At 36.8% G+C, this 19,175-nt stretch overlaps 1 protein-coding gene across 1 annotated transcript in view; it reads right to left on the bottom strand.

Annotated features, from left to right (window-relative positions):
- Positions 1–19,175, bottom strand: part of LOC117926603 (membralin-like protein At1g60995) — a 32,097-nt gene that overhangs the window by 3,705 nt on the left and 9,217 nt on the right. Inside the window, exons 5-10 of the mRNA XM_034845757.1 lie at positions 16,971–17,032; positions 16,716–16,810; positions 14,850–14,929; positions 14,391–14,474; positions 692–808; positions 265–350 (exon numbers count right to left, since the gene is read on the bottom strand). Of these exons, the coding sequence (XP_034701648.1) occupies positions 265–350; positions 692–808; positions 14,391–14,474; positions 14,850–14,929; positions 16,716–16,810; positions 16,971–17,032 (524 nt within the window). The remainder of the gene's footprint in view (positions 1–264; positions 351–691; positions 809–14,390; positions 14,475–14,849; positions 14,930–16,715; positions 16,811–16,970; positions 17,033–19,175) is intronic.

The raw sequence follows: 19,175 nt of genomic DNA, 5'->3' as shown, positions 1-19,175 counted from the left end.
CTTAAAATGACAACACAATGTCTTTGAAAATACATTATTTTTTGTTTTTAAGAACAGATAATTGTTTTCTATTTTTCATTTGTCAAACATGTTTTCTTGTTTTTTTATTCTGAAGAACAGAAAATTGTTTTCAAAAAACAATTGCCAAACTAGGCCTTAAACTGTTAGGATTTAGCTCACAATATATATCAAACTCCAACACTCGTTAAGTAGAATATGTACACTCCACCAACAATGGATTAACAAAATAAGATGTATGCTTACTGGTACAAAGACAAGGGATTCAATCACGTGTACAAAGATCAACTGGAATGTTGGAAGCCGATGTCTAGCATGGTGTTGAAGCTGCACTGCAATAATTGAGAAAATGAGACACAATCACACAGAGAAAGAAAAGAACTGATGACATTGCTCTTTGTGTGTAACCTATGGATCATACATCAGTCCAGACCATGTACTGGACGACAAAAGAACCGAGCTTTACATCATCCTGGATGGCCCTAATCACCTGCCAACTCTCTTATGAGTTCTGACATGCAATCTAACAGATTTAACTACAGTTCAAATCATGAACATTTTCATCCAACTAGCCATCACCCATATACTCAAAAATAGTATTTAATGGATGCATACATTTTATGTTGCTTGCACCATGGTACATGTCCTAAATTGAAAATGAAATAAAGCAAACCTGTAAACTTTAGCATGCGGGTTTGTGTCTCTCTTAATGTAAATGAAACCGACATTGTGGTTGTGAAGAAAACAAATAGCGACATCATAAGCACACCACACTTGGTCACCAGATAGTCTGCACAAAAACAAAACCAAAAAGCATAACTTGTCTCAAAACATTTTTTTACCCAAAAATTAAAATTAATAAATAAAGCAACTCCGGCATTTAAAATATAAATCAGAAGCCAAAACATTACAGTTTAATTACAAATTAAGGTTATTAATGCCATATATTGCATGGCAATAATGGCAAATATCACATCTTAACCTTGATTTTCGCATTAAAAGTGCTCCCCAGGTATTCAATTGCATGCTACCTTGTGTATGCTCAGTTCTCTCATATTTTTCCACTAGTTGTTGATGCTTACAGCTATTTCATAAATAATTATGATTTTGGGAACCTCTTGGGTCATTTGAAATGCAAGAGTAGGGTATGAGTGGAGCTGAAGAATCAATCTCCCATGAAGATCAATGTGTAGTCCTATTCCTACCAATAAAAAGTTTTAGTTTGGTTGAGGGGGTTAGATATCTTCAAATATGCTTAAATAAATTTTGTTAAATTCTAGAATTGAATATCAATCTCACCAATTTTCAGAAGAATTTGACTTCATTTGCCTATCAGAAAAAATTAGGAAAGATTGGCAAAAAAACAAGGAAAAATGCTGAAGAGTTAGAGCATGATTGATGTCTCCACATGGTATACTACTTAGACCATGACTGGAGAACCTACAAAAAGTCATTTTGCAACTGTTCATCTGCCTCTTCTTCTTCCTTTGGAGAGCTTTGGGGGAAGAAAACCTTGTTGCAGCTCAAGCTTTTTCCACGCCTACTATTTTGCACATTTTAGTTGTTTTGTAATGTTTTAAACTCCTTTCCTTTGGTTTCATGCACAGTTGGATTTGAATCTTAGGTTTCAATGCTATGTTTTTTCTCTTAAATTTGGTTCTATCTTTAGGAACTCCCTTTTGCCCTTGAAATGATACTTTAATTTTTGGTGATTAATGCTTTAATCAGCTGGTAAGTTGGACCTAGTCATTTTTAGTTAGAATGTCATGCTTTAATACTTAGAAGTTGAAGTTTAGTGGCCCCTTTGAGGGTATCTCAAGCACTTAATGGTGAGATCCATTTTGACTTAAGACGGTCATTATTGAGCTCTTAATGCTACAATTTTGCATGCTAATGGGTTTTGGGAGCTTTAAGTATTTCACAAGAAGGTCCAATTAACATGTGGCATTAGGTTTCATGATATTGTGCTTGTGTTGAATAATCTCCAACTGAGAGCACCTATAGGTAGTTTTAAATGAGTTAGCTTAATTGAGGGTATTTTTATGGAAAGAAGCCCAATGGGCCAGGCCGCCCATTTTGGCCTATGGCCCAACATGCCAAAAGACCGGGCAGGGCCAACACGGCCCAATTACTATAGCAGGTCAGGCTGGCATGGCCCAAAGGAGTGGGTCATGCTAGGCCTAAGGAAATAGCCCACCATGCCATCGTGTCGGCCCACTTGACCCTTTAAATATCACTTTTTACCATCTTTAAAAACAAAAAACTAACATTTTTATAAATTTTACAATTATAAACTTAATAAATATAAATATAAAAAATACAAAGTATAAGTATTAGAGGTGTTTAAAGTAACAAAAAGATATTTTATTTAATAAAGAAAAAAAAACTTAAGACAAAATGACTTTAAAAAAATAAAATTAAAATTTTTAATAAAGTGAGTGGCCCATGGGCCACAACCTGTCAGCACGGCTCAGCCCCCAGCACGACCCGTCGCCACAACTTGACCCCTAGCAAGACACAACACGATTAGCCCACGGGCTTATGGGTCGTGTCGGGCCACCTATTTGGCTTGCATGGGTTGGCCCGACCTAGCACGATTTTTAAGTAGGTCGTGCCGGCCCAACACGTTGTCCGGCCCATCGGCACAGCACAGCCCCCGGCACGACCCGTCGCCACAACTCAACCCCTGGCATGACACAACACGATTAGCCCACGGGCTTATGGGTCGTGTCAAGCCACCTATTTGGCTTGCATGGGTCAGCCTTGCCTGGCACGATTTTTAAGTAGGTCGTGCCAGTCCAACACATTGGCCCATAATGGTCCGGTAAACATCGGGCCGTGCTAATTGGACACCTCTACCTAAGGATCCCCTTATCCTTAGTACTTTAAATTTTGTTAAGTCAAATTTTAGCTCAAGTTCACTGATTTTTTCCTCTGTTTTGCACAAAATTCAACTTTTTTCTTAATCAATTAAGTGAGAATTTGACTTAAAAAATTTCATTCCTCTTCCAAAGCTTTCCATTTCCCCTGCACCCAAGGTCACCTTCCTAAGGTTCAACACCCAACTCATCTAAATTTTAAAACTAAAATCGAATCCCTATATTTGGGGAACCGCATTTTGACAAATATTTGGGAGAGGTCAAGTTTTTGGTGTCATTGCCAGGTAGGGTGCATCACAAGAAGTGCAGTGAATTGGGGTGGAGGTCTATTTGGTTGTGATCATCATCACAACCTGGTGAATTCTTTCCACCTTCATTTCTCCTTCTTTCATTTTATTTGCAACTGTACATATTAGTTTCAATTTTCTTTGTTCAATTATTTGGTGATTGTGGTTAATTGTAGGGATTATGTTGCTTGGGGCGTTTTATGTTTGTGGTTGACCTTAATAGACCAAATTGGACCAAGGATAATCAAGGCTGATTGGTTAGATTCACATCAACCCCTCCTAACCCTCCCAATATGGCCTAATGAGAGGAACGAAATTCCTCAAATTCAGACCCTTAGAGATCACCTCCAACCACCTATAGCAAGTGCCCCTTCATGCATAGCAATTCCCTATAATGCTCAACCATTTCATATTAGGTTGGCTATGATTCAACTACAACCCAAATTCTTAGGGTGGATAAGGAGAATCCATACCTTAACCTGAAAGAATTTGAGGCCATATGTGGAACTTTTTTTTTTTGATAGATAAACACAAATATATAAAAGGGCAAAGGCCACAAAGCATACAGGGAGTATACAAATCAACCTAAAACAAGAGCACAAAAAACAAGCACCCTTACCCACCCTTAAGTGGCCGCTAGCCACTCCAAAAAGCCTAAGAGTGAAGAGGACTCCTCTCCAATATACACCCTAGCCCAACTCCACAAAGTACATACAAAAGAATTTTTGAGTTTCTGTATATCTAACACACCTCTCTTAAAAGCTAATCTATTACTCTCCTTCCATACCGTCCAAAAAATACACAACGGGATAGAATTCCAAATTTTTTTCCTTTTTCCCCACAAAGGAGCCCCTCCAACCGAATAACGCCTCTTTCACTAACTCTGGGAACACCCACTAAACCCCAACAAGGGCAAAGACGATTTCCCAAAGGGCCTTTACCACTATACAATGTAAAAGAATGTGATTTACATTTTCCTCTTCACAACCACACAAAAAACAGCGGTTAAGGAGCTGCCAACCCCTTTTTTGAAGCCTATCCAAGGTGAGAATCTTCCCCCACGCAGCTTCCCAAGCAAAAGAGGCCGCTTTGGTTGGGACCTTGTCCACCCAAACGCATTTAGTCGGAAAGGCGCATGCATTGATAACAGCCAACACGTTGTAGGCAACATTAACCCCATATTTGCCGTGACCCCCACAACGTCCTCCTCTGAAGTTATCCTGAAGTCCCTGAGCATATTAAGCAATCCTCTAATCAAGTCCAGCTCCCAATCATTAAAGTCTATGAAATCTAAGATTCCAACCTCCTTGACCCATGCTTGGGTCCACATCTCATTGACCGTTGCATTCCTATGGACCGCCAACTCAAAAAGCTGGGGGAAAGATTGGGACAGCGTCGCGTTGCCACACCACTGGTCAGTCCAGAATTTAACTCTAGTCCCTTTCCCCACCTTAAACTTTATGTTATCCCAGCAACACTTAGCTTCCTTCAAAATCTCCTTCCAAACCCCCACTCCGTAAGTTCCACGGGCTTCTTTAGTTCTCCTCCCAAACTCTTCCTGACCATATTTCACCCCAATCACCAACTTCCAAAGATTATCCTTTTCAACGGCAAATCTCCATAACCATTTACCCAACAACGCTTTGTTCAGGGGATCAATCTTCCGAATGTCAAGGCCACCCTTCTCCTTTTGAGTGCACACCACCTCCCATTTAATTAAATGGACTTTTCAAGAGCCTAATTACAATATAGACATTGTGAGGCTTAAATTATTTCAATTCTCTTTGAAAGAAAAGGTGAAGTTGTGGCTCTATGGTTTAAAGCCAAGGTTTATTAGCATTTGGCTTGAAATGCAAACTAAATTTTTAAAACAATATTTCCCCCTTCAAAGTACAGCCTCTAAGGAGAGAAACTACACTTTTTAAACCAAATGAGAGAGTCGTTCTATGATTGTTTAGAGAGGTACCAAAATTTGATTAACTCATGTCCCCATCATGTCTATGAGCCATAGCATGTTGCTAGCCTATTTTATGATGGGTTGGCTCCTCAATCGCACCAATTTGTTGAGATTATGTGCAATGGGAAATTTAAGAACAAAGAGCCCGATGAAGCCTATGATTTTCTATAGCAATTAGTTGAAAGTTCTCAAATAGGATAAACTCCTATCCAATGCCCATCATTCATCTTCAATGTCATATCATTTAGTAATCTTTACCCCAAATCATAAATACCATACCAGGATCTCTCCACATTTTCCTAAATTCCTAAATTGTTAATTCTCTCCTTTTTAAGACTATGAACATGTTGCACTCCGGGAAGTGTGGTCCTAATAAGTGGCACATGGTCCTGGGTTCGAATCTTACCACTAATGATACCTTGAATTTACCCGGTGTTGGTTATTACAAGGTGGTCAACACCCCGAAGTTTGGGTCCCAAAGAGAGTCCTAAGGGCTTGGCTATGGAAGGCTCCTCGGTTATCAAAAAAGAAGACTCTGAACACGCTGCTTACCAACAGCAATCAGCAAATCACTACCAGAGATGCCACCTCTTAGCTTTAAGAACCATTGGAGATGTCGCTGAAAGGAAAGCCAAGCCACAACAGGAAATATAGATGTCAAGAGAAAACCCATCCAAGTCATCAACGGAGATGCAGCTGCTGACATGAAAATCTAATGCATCAAGGAAGGGATAGTCATCACTGGCTCAGGACAACCGCCTCTCAAGTTTCAGCTACCATGAAAGCACCAATAGTGAGTGACAAAGAGGAAGAAGAAAAGGGGATTTTGCACCCTAACTCGCAGTCGCCTCCAAAACTTGGACCAATCAAGCGAGTCATTTCAAGAAATCGCTAAGTCAACCAATTCTAGCTAAGTCAATACTGCAATGCTACAAAATCATAACTCGAGTATCAAAAACACCTCGGACCTGGCCGAGGTGAATACAACTTGGCCAAGTCATACCAAACTCAGCTGATACTTTGAAAACAAATGGTCAAGGGATCTTGATGAAGGGAGTACAACATTTGTAGAGTTCATTGATGAGGTTGGGTGGCCTAGGGCTCAATTTGGCACTTCATTGCCCTTACACTTCTTTCTTCCTCTTTTTTTCTATATATATATATATATATATATATAGAACCATGTCTAGGAATCCAGTGATTCTCAAGATACTGTTGTAAACAGTGAAGAGATCAATTATCCTAAGATCCAAAATGATTTAGATGATTGGAAGTTACCCAAGGTGTCTAATCAAGAAATTTATAAGAAAGAACCTTTAAGTTCTTCACAGATCATACCATCAAGACCTCTGAAATGTCAGTCAGCTTAGAACAAGACGACCAAGTCATAAGACTTCTAGATAACAGATCCATTGAAAAGCATAAGAGAGATGGCTATAATTTCATACACTTTGGTATGATTCAAGTAGCAGCTAAGCCTTTGACAAGATTAGGTTTAAACACCTCTATTGTCATGTGTTTAAGGGATAATAGGCATCTCGAATATTGAGATTCTATTATAGGCGCAGTCCAAGCTGGACTGAATGATGGCCCAGTTTATTTCCAGTGCTATCCTAACTTCACAGTTAGAATAAGAGATGCAGACATCTTAGATTCCGTTGTCCTGCATATTAAGACCCATGGCTTTATGATCAAACCAGGAAACAGTCTGTTTCAATCATAACCAGGTTTGCCTATAAGAGCATGAACACAAGCGTTGGATCTGGGGCTCTTTGCACCAGTCCTAAAGGTGAGACCACTTACTTTCACTCAGATATGCTAGATAAGTCAGATTTCATCATCCCCAAGAAGATCTTGTGGAAAGATGTTGAGTTTCCTGAAAATTGGCATTTTGCTAATGCTGTTCCAGCCATTGCACAGCGATCTGAAAGTATTAACAAATTGTTCAATATCCTGATGGAGGAGGAGAACTGGTTTTCTCCAACTCTTTCAGACATTCTAGCAGCCCTAGAGTTTCTGTTTATGAACCCTCTAGAGCTTCAAGCTCTTCCATCCCAGTTAGAACCACTAGGGAAGAAGAAGTTCCAGCTCAGGAAATCCTAAGAATATTAAGCTAACAGGTGTTAGAAGTCACACCAACGTGGCTAGACCATTTTACACTGAGGAAAATGAGTCTACTCAGAATCCCAACAGGATGAGTCCCCTGCAATGTCTCCTACCTATTCCCAGATGATTAACACAATAAGCCTAAGTGATGAAGACTTTGAGATCAACAAGGATCTCTTAAGAAAAGACTTCTATTCTGAAGTCAATAAGCAAAGAAATGATTGGTTCTTTAGCACTGTCCCTAAGGTCATTAGAACCATTTACCAAGAAGAATTCTATGCCTACTTAAGACAAGAAAAGAAAAATATTAAGTTTTGGATTTGGTTTGAACTCTTCAAACAAGAGGAATATCCAGATTATCCTTGTAAGCATATTAACAATACCTCTACAAAAGCTAAGATATGGAAAACCAGTGACAACATTGTTATAGAATCCATTCATCCTCCTGAAGCTAAGATAGAAAAAAAATATTAATGGAACCATAGTCACAACTTCACCTTTTAAGACTAAGCCAGAGGATAAAGGAATTGCTAGTGCAACCGATATTAGAAGGATTATGGAACAAATCAATTATACTAATATGTTTCTCATAACCCTTGGAATCAAGTCAACAGAGTTGAGGAGATTATTGAAACTCAGGATCACCTTAAGAAGCCTTTTGTTAAGAATGATAATAAGCCTTTGTTTAAGCCTTTTGAATTATCTAAGAAATTCCAGGAAAATCCTCAAATTGATCAAGCTTTCAGTGATAGAATAAGCCAAAAGGTTAAAGATAATCTTGTTATCCCTAAAACACCTCAAACTTTTGCTATCGATGAAACACCTCTACCTTCCCATAGGAGAATCTTTTGGTTAAAAGGAATATTAGTCCAAAAGCAAAAGATAATGGACTAATTAGGTTAACTAGAGAACCTTTTATCCAAAACCCTTTTAAGGATCATAGTGATAAACAAGAGATTATCCTTAAAACCCTGACTATTAAAGATCTTCAAGAAGAAATAGGGCAGTATAAGAAGGATATTAAGAACCTAAGACAACCTACAAGCTCAGAATTCCCTATCCCTCATGATTATATCAACAGGGCAGGTTTTAACCACAATAGTCCTAAAAAGGAAGACTTTGAAGAAGTTCTTGAATCTTCACAAGACAATAGTGATAAGATAAATGCATACTTAAATACTATTAGTAAAGTTATCTTCCAAAGGTGGCAAGTCTCCCTTACTATAGTAATTAAGAATAAATTTATTCTTGATATTATTGCTTTAATTGATTCAGGAGCAGCTTTGAATTGTCTACAAGAAGGTCTTGTACCTATTCAACTTTATGAGAAAACCAGGCAAGCCCTTTTTGGTGCTAATGGTAAAAAGCTTATTATCAAGTACAAGCTTTCGAATGCCCATATTTGTAACCAAGGCATTTGCATTAAGCAAACCTTCATTCTTGTTAAAGATCTCAAGGAGAAAGCTCTCCTTGGAGTCCCTTTCTTAAGCTCCATCTTTCCCATGTGGGTAGATGATCAAGGTATAAGAACTAAGCTTTTAGATAAGGAAATTTTGTTTGAATTTGCCAATCCACCTGGAGAAAGAAGTATAAACACCATAAAAGGTCAGGTGATTAAGGCTAAGCAAAATCATATTAATCTCTTAAAGCAAGAGATTGCTTTGGTTAGAACAGAAAATCAATTGAAGGTTAAGAAAACTCAAGATACCATAGAAAATTTTAAGAATAAAATTATTAAGGAAGTGTGTTCTAACATTCCTAATGCTTTTTGGCACAGGAAGCAGCATGAGGTATAATTACCTTATGAGCCTGATTTTAGTGAGAAAAATATTCCCACTAAAGCAAGACCAATCCAAATGAACAAGGATTTGTTAAGCTATTGTGAAAAAGAAATCCAGGATCTCATAGATAAGAAGTTGATAAGGAAGTCTAAATCCCCTTGGAGTTGTTCAGCCTTTTATGTTCAAAAACAAGCTGAACTAGAAAGAGGAACACCTAGACTAGTCATCAACTATAAGCCCCTCAATGATGTTTTAAGATGGATCAGATATCCTATCCCAAATAAAAAAGACCTCCTTCAAAAGATTGGTGAAGTCCAAAGTTTTCTCTAAGTTTGACATGAAATCAGGATTTTGGCAAATCCAGATTGCAAAAAAAGATAAGTACAAAACAGCCTTTGTGGTCCCATTTGGTCATTATGAGTGGAATGTAATGCCCTTTGGCCTTAAGAATGGACCTTCTGAGTTTGATTCCTAGGTCATCATATTCACCAAGGAACATTCACTCCCATTCAAAGATCAATTGAGTTTGCTGATAAGTTCCCTGATGAGATTAAGGATAAGAAACAATTGCAACGTTTCTTAGGAAGCCTTAATTATGTGTCAGATTTCATACAAGATTTAAGCCAATTATGTGCCCCTTTAAGACAAAGACTTAAGAAAAATCCAGTTCCTTGGAATGAGGATCATACCAAGATTGTCAAGATAGTCAAATCTAGAGTTAAGACCTTACCGTGTCTTGCCCTAGCTGACACTACAGCCTTTAAAATTGTTGAGACTGAAGCCTCAGATATAGGATATGGTGGTATTCTTAAACAGAAAATCGACACTCAAGAAAGTTGGTTAGGTATACTTCAAGAACTTGGAATAATGCCCAACTCAACTATAGCACCATTAAAAAAGAAATTTTAAGCATTGTTTTATGCATTTCAAAATTTCAAGATGATCTTTTAAATCAAGAATTTTTATTAAGAGTTGATTGTTTATCGGCAAAATCAGTCTTGCAAAAAGATGTTAAAAATATAGCTTCTAAGCATATTTTTGCTAGATGGCAAGCCATTTTAAGCAATTTTGATTTTCAAATTGAATATATTAAAGGAGAAAATAACTCAATCCCTGATTTCTTAACTCGTGAATTTTTGCAAGATTCACAAGATCATGGTTCCCAAAAGGCAATCCTTTAAGAAATCATCATCTTACATGAAACCTCATTCAGTCTTATCAGAAAAATTCAAACCTTTGTATTATGATTTTGCTTCGGGATCTCAGGGATCTACTTCTGATCCTATTCCTCCAGTTCTTAAGCATCCTTCCTCCCCTGTTCTGGAAGAAGGAAATATTTCTGGTTCTCTACCTTTGGTGGAAGAACCCATCCCCTTAGACTTCTCTACTTTTGATACTAACCCCTTATCTGTTCATAAGAGTATTTGTGATTTGCAGGCTAGGTGCAGGACCCTTGAAAAAAGGCTAGAAATAGCTAAATTTCTTAAAGAAGATATAAGTCAAGCCTCGTTTTCCCCACTGGAAATTGGTGAGAAAAAACCATTCACCCCACTGGTGAATGAGAAATTAAGGAAGAGCAGGAGTGCATTATCTTTAGAATGTTTCACCGTAGGAATGAAATCTTGTCCACTCTTAAGCCAGATGATATTTATCAGCTAATTTGTGAAAAAGCCAAGTCCAGTGCAAAAGAAAAGCAAGTTTTTATTTCGGCTTATCTTCAGGATCTGCACATTTATCTCTCAGCCATTCCTGGTCTCAGTGTTCCAGGATTAAATTTAACTAAGAAAATGGAATTTGATGGCTCAAAACTTTGCAGAAATTGTATTGAACCGCTTCTTCATCAACATGACAACAAGCAAATTTGCAACTGCAATAGAAATTTCACTATCAGCAGAGCCTACATTGATCTGCAGTATTACCAGCCAATTAACCTTGCTTTCAAAGGAGAAGTTTTAATCCTAACTCCTGAATTGCTTCTTGATTATGGATTGGTTTACCAACTTATCTGTTCTGATCCAAGTCAAGCTAGCAATTTTGGCAGAAAGGTTAACCTAAGCTTAACCCAAGGTTTTAAGCTAAACAAGAAGTTTGCTGACGCCATTTTTATTAGCAAAGCTCCTGAATGGATTTCTAGAGGCAACATTCTTCCAGCCCAACACTATGTTAATCTTCATTACCAAAATAGAAGACCTACTCTTCTGTCTAGTTCTTTAGTTCAAACCGATATTTGCGCAGAGCCAATTATTAAGCAAATCAAGCATTGGAGAGCCAGAGTCATCAGCAGAGACTTTGAAGCCTACCCAAAAAACATGGGGCATCTCATTGCTACAGATTCCCTACATCAGATATTTTGCAGTAAAAAGATTGACCCTTTACCGTTCAAATCCACTATTCAAGATACTTAGCTCCTAATAGATCATCGCTCAGAATATATTCCTCCCTGATTAATTGATCAGCAGTCATTTCAGCCGAAAGCAAGATTCCGGGTCAAAAGTCAAAAGTGCTACAGTTCCCTCTTACTGTTCACTTTTACTATTCAAACACTATTCAAGCACGGGTCTACTGTTCATTATTACTATTCAAGATTCCTTTTTGCCTATTTAAGGAGGCTCGGTCCTCATTTGTGAGCACACATATTTTTAGATTTGAAACATCTCCCAAGCTTATGCTCTCCCTTCTCTCATCTTTCTCTCTCATCATGTAAACCCTTCAAGCTTTCAAGCTTTCTTCAAGCTTTCCTACCCTCGTCTATTGTAAGATATTTCTCCTTATGTATAATATAAATATGTTTTTATTACCTCCTACATGGATGGTTTTTAATTAAGTTTTGTTTTTATTTCATTTTATGTTCTTGTACCTCCTATATGGATGGTTTTAATTAAGCTTTGTTTTTAATTTTATGTTTTTCATTCTTGTACCGCCTATCATGGCTGGTTTTAAGCTTATTATGAACTAACAAGTTTTTTGGTTCCTTCTCTTTAAATTTCTTGTTGGATATCTTTTGTATTTTCTAACTCCTCTTCTTTGTTTTGAATCATGACATAATTCCTGTTTTCATTGCATATGATCTTGTCCTGGGTGTCTATGGTATCATAGCCCTTTTTCATTGCATATGATCTTTTGGCTCTGATACCATAGACATCCAGAACAAGGTCATATGCAATGAAAACAGGAATTATGCTATGATTCAAAACAAAGAAGAGGAGTTAGACAATACAAAAGATATCCAACAAGAAATTTAAAGAGAAGGAACCAAAAAACTTGTTAGTTCATAATAAGCTTAAAACCAGCCATGATAGGCGGTACAAGAATGAAAAACATAAAATTAAAAACAAATCTTAATTAAAACCATCCATATAGGAGGTAATCAAAACATATTTATATTATACATAAGGAGAAATATCTTACAATAGACAAGAGTAGGAAAGCTTGAAGAAAGCTTGAAAGCTTGAAGGGCTTACATGATGAGAGAGAAAGAAGAGAGAAGGGAGAGCATAAGCTTGGAAGAGGTTTCAGATCTAAAATTATGCGTGCTTACAAATGAGGACCGAGCCTCCTTAAATAGGCAAAAAGGAATCTTGAATAGTAATAATGAACAGTAGACCCGTGCTTGAATAGTGTTTGAATAGTAAAAGTGAACAGTAAGAGGGAACTGTAGCACTTTTGACTTTTGACCCGGAATCCTGCTTTCGGCTAAAATGACTGCTGATCAATTAATCAGGGAGGAATATATTCTGAGCGATGATACATTAGGAGCTGAGTATCTTGAATAGTGGATTTGAACGGTAAAGGGTCAATATTTTTACTGCAAAATATCTGATGTAGGGAATTTGCAGCAACGAGATGCCCCATGTTTTTTGGGTAGGCTTCAAAGTCTCTGCTGATGACTCTGGCTCTCCAATGCTTGATTTGCTTAATAATTGGCTCTGCGCAAATATCGGTTTGAACTAAGGAACTAGACAGAAGAGTAGGTCTTCTATTCTGGTAATGAAGATTAACATAGTGTTGGGCTGGAAGAATGTTGCCTCTAGAAATCCATTCAGGAGCTTTGCTAATAAAAATGGCGTCAGCAAACTTCTTGTTTAGCTTAAAACCTTGGGTTAAGCTTAGGTTAACCTTTCTGCCAAAATTGCTAGCTTGACTTGGATCAGAACAGATAAGTTGGTAAACCAATCCATAATCAAGAAGCAATTCAGGAGTTAGGATTAAAACTTCTCCTTTGAAAGCAAGGTTAATTGGCTGGTAATACTGCAGATCAATGTAGGCTCTGCTGATAGTGAAATTTCTATTGCAGTTGCAAATTTGCTTGTTGTCATGTTGATGAATAAGCGGTTCAATACAATTTCTGCAAAGTTTTGAGTCATCAAATTCCATTTCCTTAGTTAAATTTAATCCTGGAACACTGAGACCAGGAATGGCTGAGAGATAAATGTGCAGATCCTGAAGATAAGCCGAAATAAAAACTTGCTTTTCTTCTGCACTGGACTTGGCTTTTTCACAAATTAGCTGATAAATATCATCTGGCTTAAGAGTGGATAGGATCTCATTCCTACGGTGAAACATTCTAAAGATAATGCACTCCTGCTCTTCCTTACTTAATTTCTCATTCACCAGTGGGGTGAATGGTTTTTTCTTACCAATTTCCAGTGGGGAAAAAGGGGCTTGGCTTATATCTTCTTTAAGAAATTTAGCTATTTCTAGCCTTTTTTCAAGGGTCCTGCACCTAGCCTGCAAATCACAAATACTCTTATGTATAATATATGATCTTTTGTATATATATATATACACACACGCATATATAAGATAATGCCCATATTAAAGAAACAGATAATTCTTGCCCATAGATCAACTTAGAATTTGTGATCCGAAACAAATAATTCTCAAAGCCCACATTAAAGCAAGAGCTACCCAACATTACATATCAAGAATGGAAAAATCAAAGTAAAACACACCCAGTATAGGAAAGCAAAAACAAGTAAATAAGAAAACCTAAAGTCCTACACAATAAAACCTAAAGTCCTACACAATCCTTGAAGATTGACAAGTCAAACAGCTATTGTTCTTGGCATTTTGGAGCTTGGTCTACAGCAATATCTAATCCATAGCTTCAGTTATTGACACCATGGCTTTCTATGTTTCAAGGTCAAGCAATAAACATCTAGACCGATCATTGTTCATGGTAAATACGGTATCAGAGTTATACATGGACATAGTGCTCACAACTTCCCTCAACACTATATGCTATGACTTCATTACTAAATACAGTAGTAACATGCAAAAACAACATTGCATCTTTAGGTCATACAAGCAGATAGTCAAAAACACAGAAAAATTTGCAGATAAAAGTAAAAAGTTAACAAACCTCCAAATCTTGCAGAACCTTCTGGTAGTTCACTTGCATAACTAAGATTATAGAACTCCTTTGTTTGATAATTGTACAGATAACCTGAAAAATGAAATCCATGACATTATTAGATGCATTAGGATAGAAATCAACACAGCCTACAAAGAAATTTTGCATACTCTACCCCGTAATTGAACTAACACCATATATTGATCAAAGAACAAGACAGATCTCTTTTATTGACAGGAAAATATCTTTGTATTATATCAATAGAAATTAAGAATTTATACAAAAGAAATGGATGAGAACTCCTTCAGAGAGAGAGAGAGAGAGAGAGAGAAAGAGAAGCAACAAAGAAGTCACAATTGAAGGCCTTTGGCCTCTCATTCCTAAATAAAAGTCAACAGGGTATGAGATCCCCAACAAGATCAACAAAAGAAAATTTCAGGAATGTAACCTGTAAAGAGTTCTGCTTACCTTGACCAGGAGTATTCAAGAGACTATTAATCAAAATAGTGTCATATCCTACAAATCGATTTATGAGAAGCTGCTGCCACCTGGAAATAAGACAGCTTTCATTTAAGATATACTAATATACACAATGTATGTACATACACATAATACTCAAGATCTTAAATTGCCACAGAACTTCGGAATTCAGACAATTTTTTTGGATAGGCATGCAGATTGTACACAAGAGTACACAAGATGCATCATAAGAGAAGCCAAAAATAAAAAATCAACTGCAAAAACGACAACACAAAACCACCAAGCCTCAATTTAAACCATGATAAAATTGAGTAATGAGCAATTCGGCATCCTCCATTGTATTCTTCACCACTCCATAAGGGACTTGATAAAGACCTTAAATTTTTTATTGAAAGCTCCTCCTCCTTGAAGGTCTGGCTATTGCACTCTCTCCAAATACACCAAAACAAACAGAGAAAGTATTATCATACTTTCCCCCAAACCCAGCCCAAAACCAAAAAAATTCACAGGGAAATTTCTCCAAGCATCAAACAATTCTGATTCAACAGAGCTCAAAAACAATGACAAAACTGAAATCTAAACCTAGACTTCAAAGTGTAAAAGATTGCAAACAGAAAGAGCATTCACATCCTTGGCAGGCATTGACAGCAGCATTTTCAGATCTATAGTTCACGAACAAAAGAACTCAAGATCAAAAACTGTCTTCAAAAACGCTCCCAAACAGACCCTTACTTTCCCAAGACCCAAGTTTTCATGCTTAATTAACATACAGAGAAAAAGAGAATACCAAGGACTAAAATTTTCACATAAATTGCATTGAATACTAGTCAATTTCTAGCTTCATAATTTCAATCTATGATCGATGCACTGTCCAACATCTCTTAGCATACCCATGTCAACACAACATGACATGAATATGGGTATAGGATCCTTATACGAAATTCCTACTCCCACTTTGCTTCAAATATGACTGCTTGATTTTTATTTCTTTTATTTTCAACTTAGCACATAATTACATTAAAAAAAGAGAAGAGTTTGGTATACCGTGAACTTTTATAACAATGATTAGGGATAAAAGATAAAAAGATGAGAAGTTCTTATCAATAATATGGCTGCTCTTAATGGATTTATAATTGATTTTTCCCCCTTTTATAATGGCATACCTATCCTATATCCTAAAATTCATGAATGTGAAGGATAAAACATCTGGACATACACACACCTGGCACCCAGCACCAAACCCATATGGATGCAATATAGATTTCAACCAATAATCATTGGGTGATCTGCAAAACTGGAATTATTTTAAATTGAATTTCTTGCTCATCTATTTATTTTACCATGAATTTCCATTACCAAATTTAAAATGATGTAGCTTAGATGTATAAAGAAATTTAAACATGATAATTTAATAATGCTTTTCCGTTGTATCTTCCCAACCTATCCCAAGAGGACCATTCTTAATTTTAAATAATTAATTAATTAAAAAAAAAGGATAAAATCAAGTTCCTTGACATTAATGCACTAGAGGCGAAAGTGAAATTCCTATGTGGAGAAGGGGTTTTGAGTTCTGGCCTACCATTAAAATTCCAGAACTCAAGGAATTTTTATTCTCATGAATATGATCAAGCATACATCCAAATTTGTAATGGAACTGCTGAGAAATCTCAATAACTGCTCTTAGTTCCAGAATACAGACAAATTCTGCCGGGATTGAAAATTTAGAACTTTTGTCCAAATCATAGTTAGATTCAAACCAAGGGTAACATTATTATAATAAAAGGTGGGTGCTAGAAATAAGAACAGTCATTAAAAGACCATGATGTTGGGTAATTTCAGGAAATATAACTTAACCTGTTTCCGAAGCAGGAATGATGAGCTGAGATGCTAATGTTAACAGTGCGTATGTTGTGCCGAGACTTGGCCTCTTCAGGTAGCAAAAAATACCCCTGCAGAAGGAATACTTTCTTACATATTAGAAAAATAAAATGGAAAAAGTTTCCAAACCAGGCAGAAAGTCAAGTGTTAAAAACTATGAATGGAAACACACAACAAGAGTTCTTGCACTAACCAAAATTAGGAGGATAACATAAACAAGGCGAGACTTACTTTTTCCATAGTGTATAGATAAGTTGGTTCAAACGCTTTGCTTCTTTTCTCAATCCATTGCACTGCAATATAAAGCACAACTTAGACAAGAGAAACAAGGAACAAAATTTAGTGGGTTCAAGAGCTCTCACATCATTTCAGTTCATTAACAACTTTGCACCTTGTCAATGAATCATGGTTCTAAATGTCAATATCCATTATTTCATTCAGCACCCAAAAGTTGTATGGATAATAATTTTTTTTTTAAAAAAAAAACATATTTTATATTGGCTTTTATGCCACTTTCACAGAGAAACAATGCTTTTTCCTTTTTTAAGCTCAGTAAACTATCACTATCAGTGCCTGATCTAGATGCCACTAATGGCTGAAAATTAGTAACTTCCATTCATAGGGAAATATTAGATGTATCAACAGAAATCTAAGTGGGGCACAATCCATGTAGACAGGAGGCATACACAGCACTTAAAAAACAAAATATAAACTAAAAAGACATAGGACTACTTGCTCCTTAAGAACTGACCAATATGTAAATGAAATCGACACAGGATAGCCTCTTATTCCCCAATACAGACCATCAAGGATTCTTCTATTTTGCTTCCTTTATTAATACCAAAATGAACATACCGGGACCATATTCCATACTTACCTTTTGCTCTTGCAACAAAACTTCCTTGCCAACTAGCCGACCCAAGATGTCCTTAACTTGATTTTGAAGCATCCAAGAAATACCTAAGGCTGAAAACAACAGTACCATTCCTCAACCTATTTGCACAAACAGCACAAATTGGCTATCATCCTAGTTGTCATAAGTTAATCTAATATGAAAATTTTGTCTCCAAAAACTCCCGAAGGAAATATGCCAAACTTGGACGGAGAATGACCCAGCCATTCTACATGGGAAAAATATAAAAAGATTAAAACTAAGAGCCATACCATAGGATACCACTGAGAAGCAACCATCTTAGATAACTTCCAGAGTACCTTATCCTCCTTGATTACATTGCATGACCACATTTCTGACTATGTGGCAAGAATGATATCATCATTCTAATCCAATCATGGTCTTCTCATGAACCTTAGGTTCCAATGGTCCCAACCACCTTCCTTAAAACAGTAATCTGTCACCACAGTGTCTCAATGCACTGCAATAATAATAAATAAACTCTCTTGAGGTGTTTCCTCACACCAGATGCTGGACCAAAATTTAGTTTTAAGCCACCTGTTATGGATCAAAGAGAAAAAAGCATCCCATCCTTTTTTAACACTTTTCATAGACTCCACGCTGTTGCCCCTTTGATGCACCAGAACACTAACCACTCTTGTCCTATCAAACTTCTTCATTTTGATCTTCCCCCACTCATTTCTGTTCACTAAACATCCTTATTCACTTAACCATCAGAGTTTTGTTAGGAATCAATAAACCCCAAATACACAATCCTTAGCAGAGCATATCAGAGTCCAGCTTTTTCCCTTTTTTTGATCAAAAAGGACAAATTCACTGCATTGAATGCAAAAGGCAAAGGAGGACAGGAATCCTCCCAAAAGGTACAAAACTAATGGAAAGATACCAAGCTAGGTGGGTGGCAAGGGGATATACATAGACCTATGGGATTGACTACCTTGAGAAATTTGCTCCAATTGCGAAGACAAATACAATAAGAATGCTCCTGTCATTGGATTCACATCATAGGAGGAATCTACAACAGTTTGATGTTAAAAACACCTTCCTACACAGCAATCTTGATGAAGAAATCTACATGAAAGTCTCTCCCAGTTTTGAACCACACTTGGAGAGGGGCAAAAAAAGTGCGTAAGCTCAAAAAGGCATCATATGGGTTAAAACAATCTCTTAGAGCTTGGCTTGGGAGATTTTCCAAAGTCATAATAGCTATAGGGTACAAGCAAAGCCAAGGAGATCACATGTTGTTCATTCAACATCCAGCCTCGAGCATAGTTCAAAGTCGCGGTATCAATCATTGACTCAAAAGGTCCCAAGGCACATCAGTCTTGGTATCTTGGATCGGTATCTGCCGACATGCAAAATATGTTCATTTAAGATCTTCAAAATTTTCAAGAGAATTGTTAAAATTATTAAAAAAATAAATACAATCATATAGACTAAAAAAATTAATAAATATATAGAGAGAACATTATCTATACAATGATAGAAGCATGGATTTAAGAAAAAATTATTTATCACCTCAT

This window comes from Vitis riparia, chromosome 12, assembly GCF_004353265.1.
Source record: "Vitis riparia cultivar Riparia Gloire de Montpellier isolate 1030 chromosome 12, EGFV_Vit.rip_1.0, whole genome shotgun sequence".
NCBI classification, from domain to species: Eukaryota; Viridiplantae; Streptophyta; class Magnoliopsida; order Vitales; family Vitaceae; genus Vitis; species Vitis riparia.
This window is presented reverse-complemented; position numbering and strand designations above follow the sequence as displayed.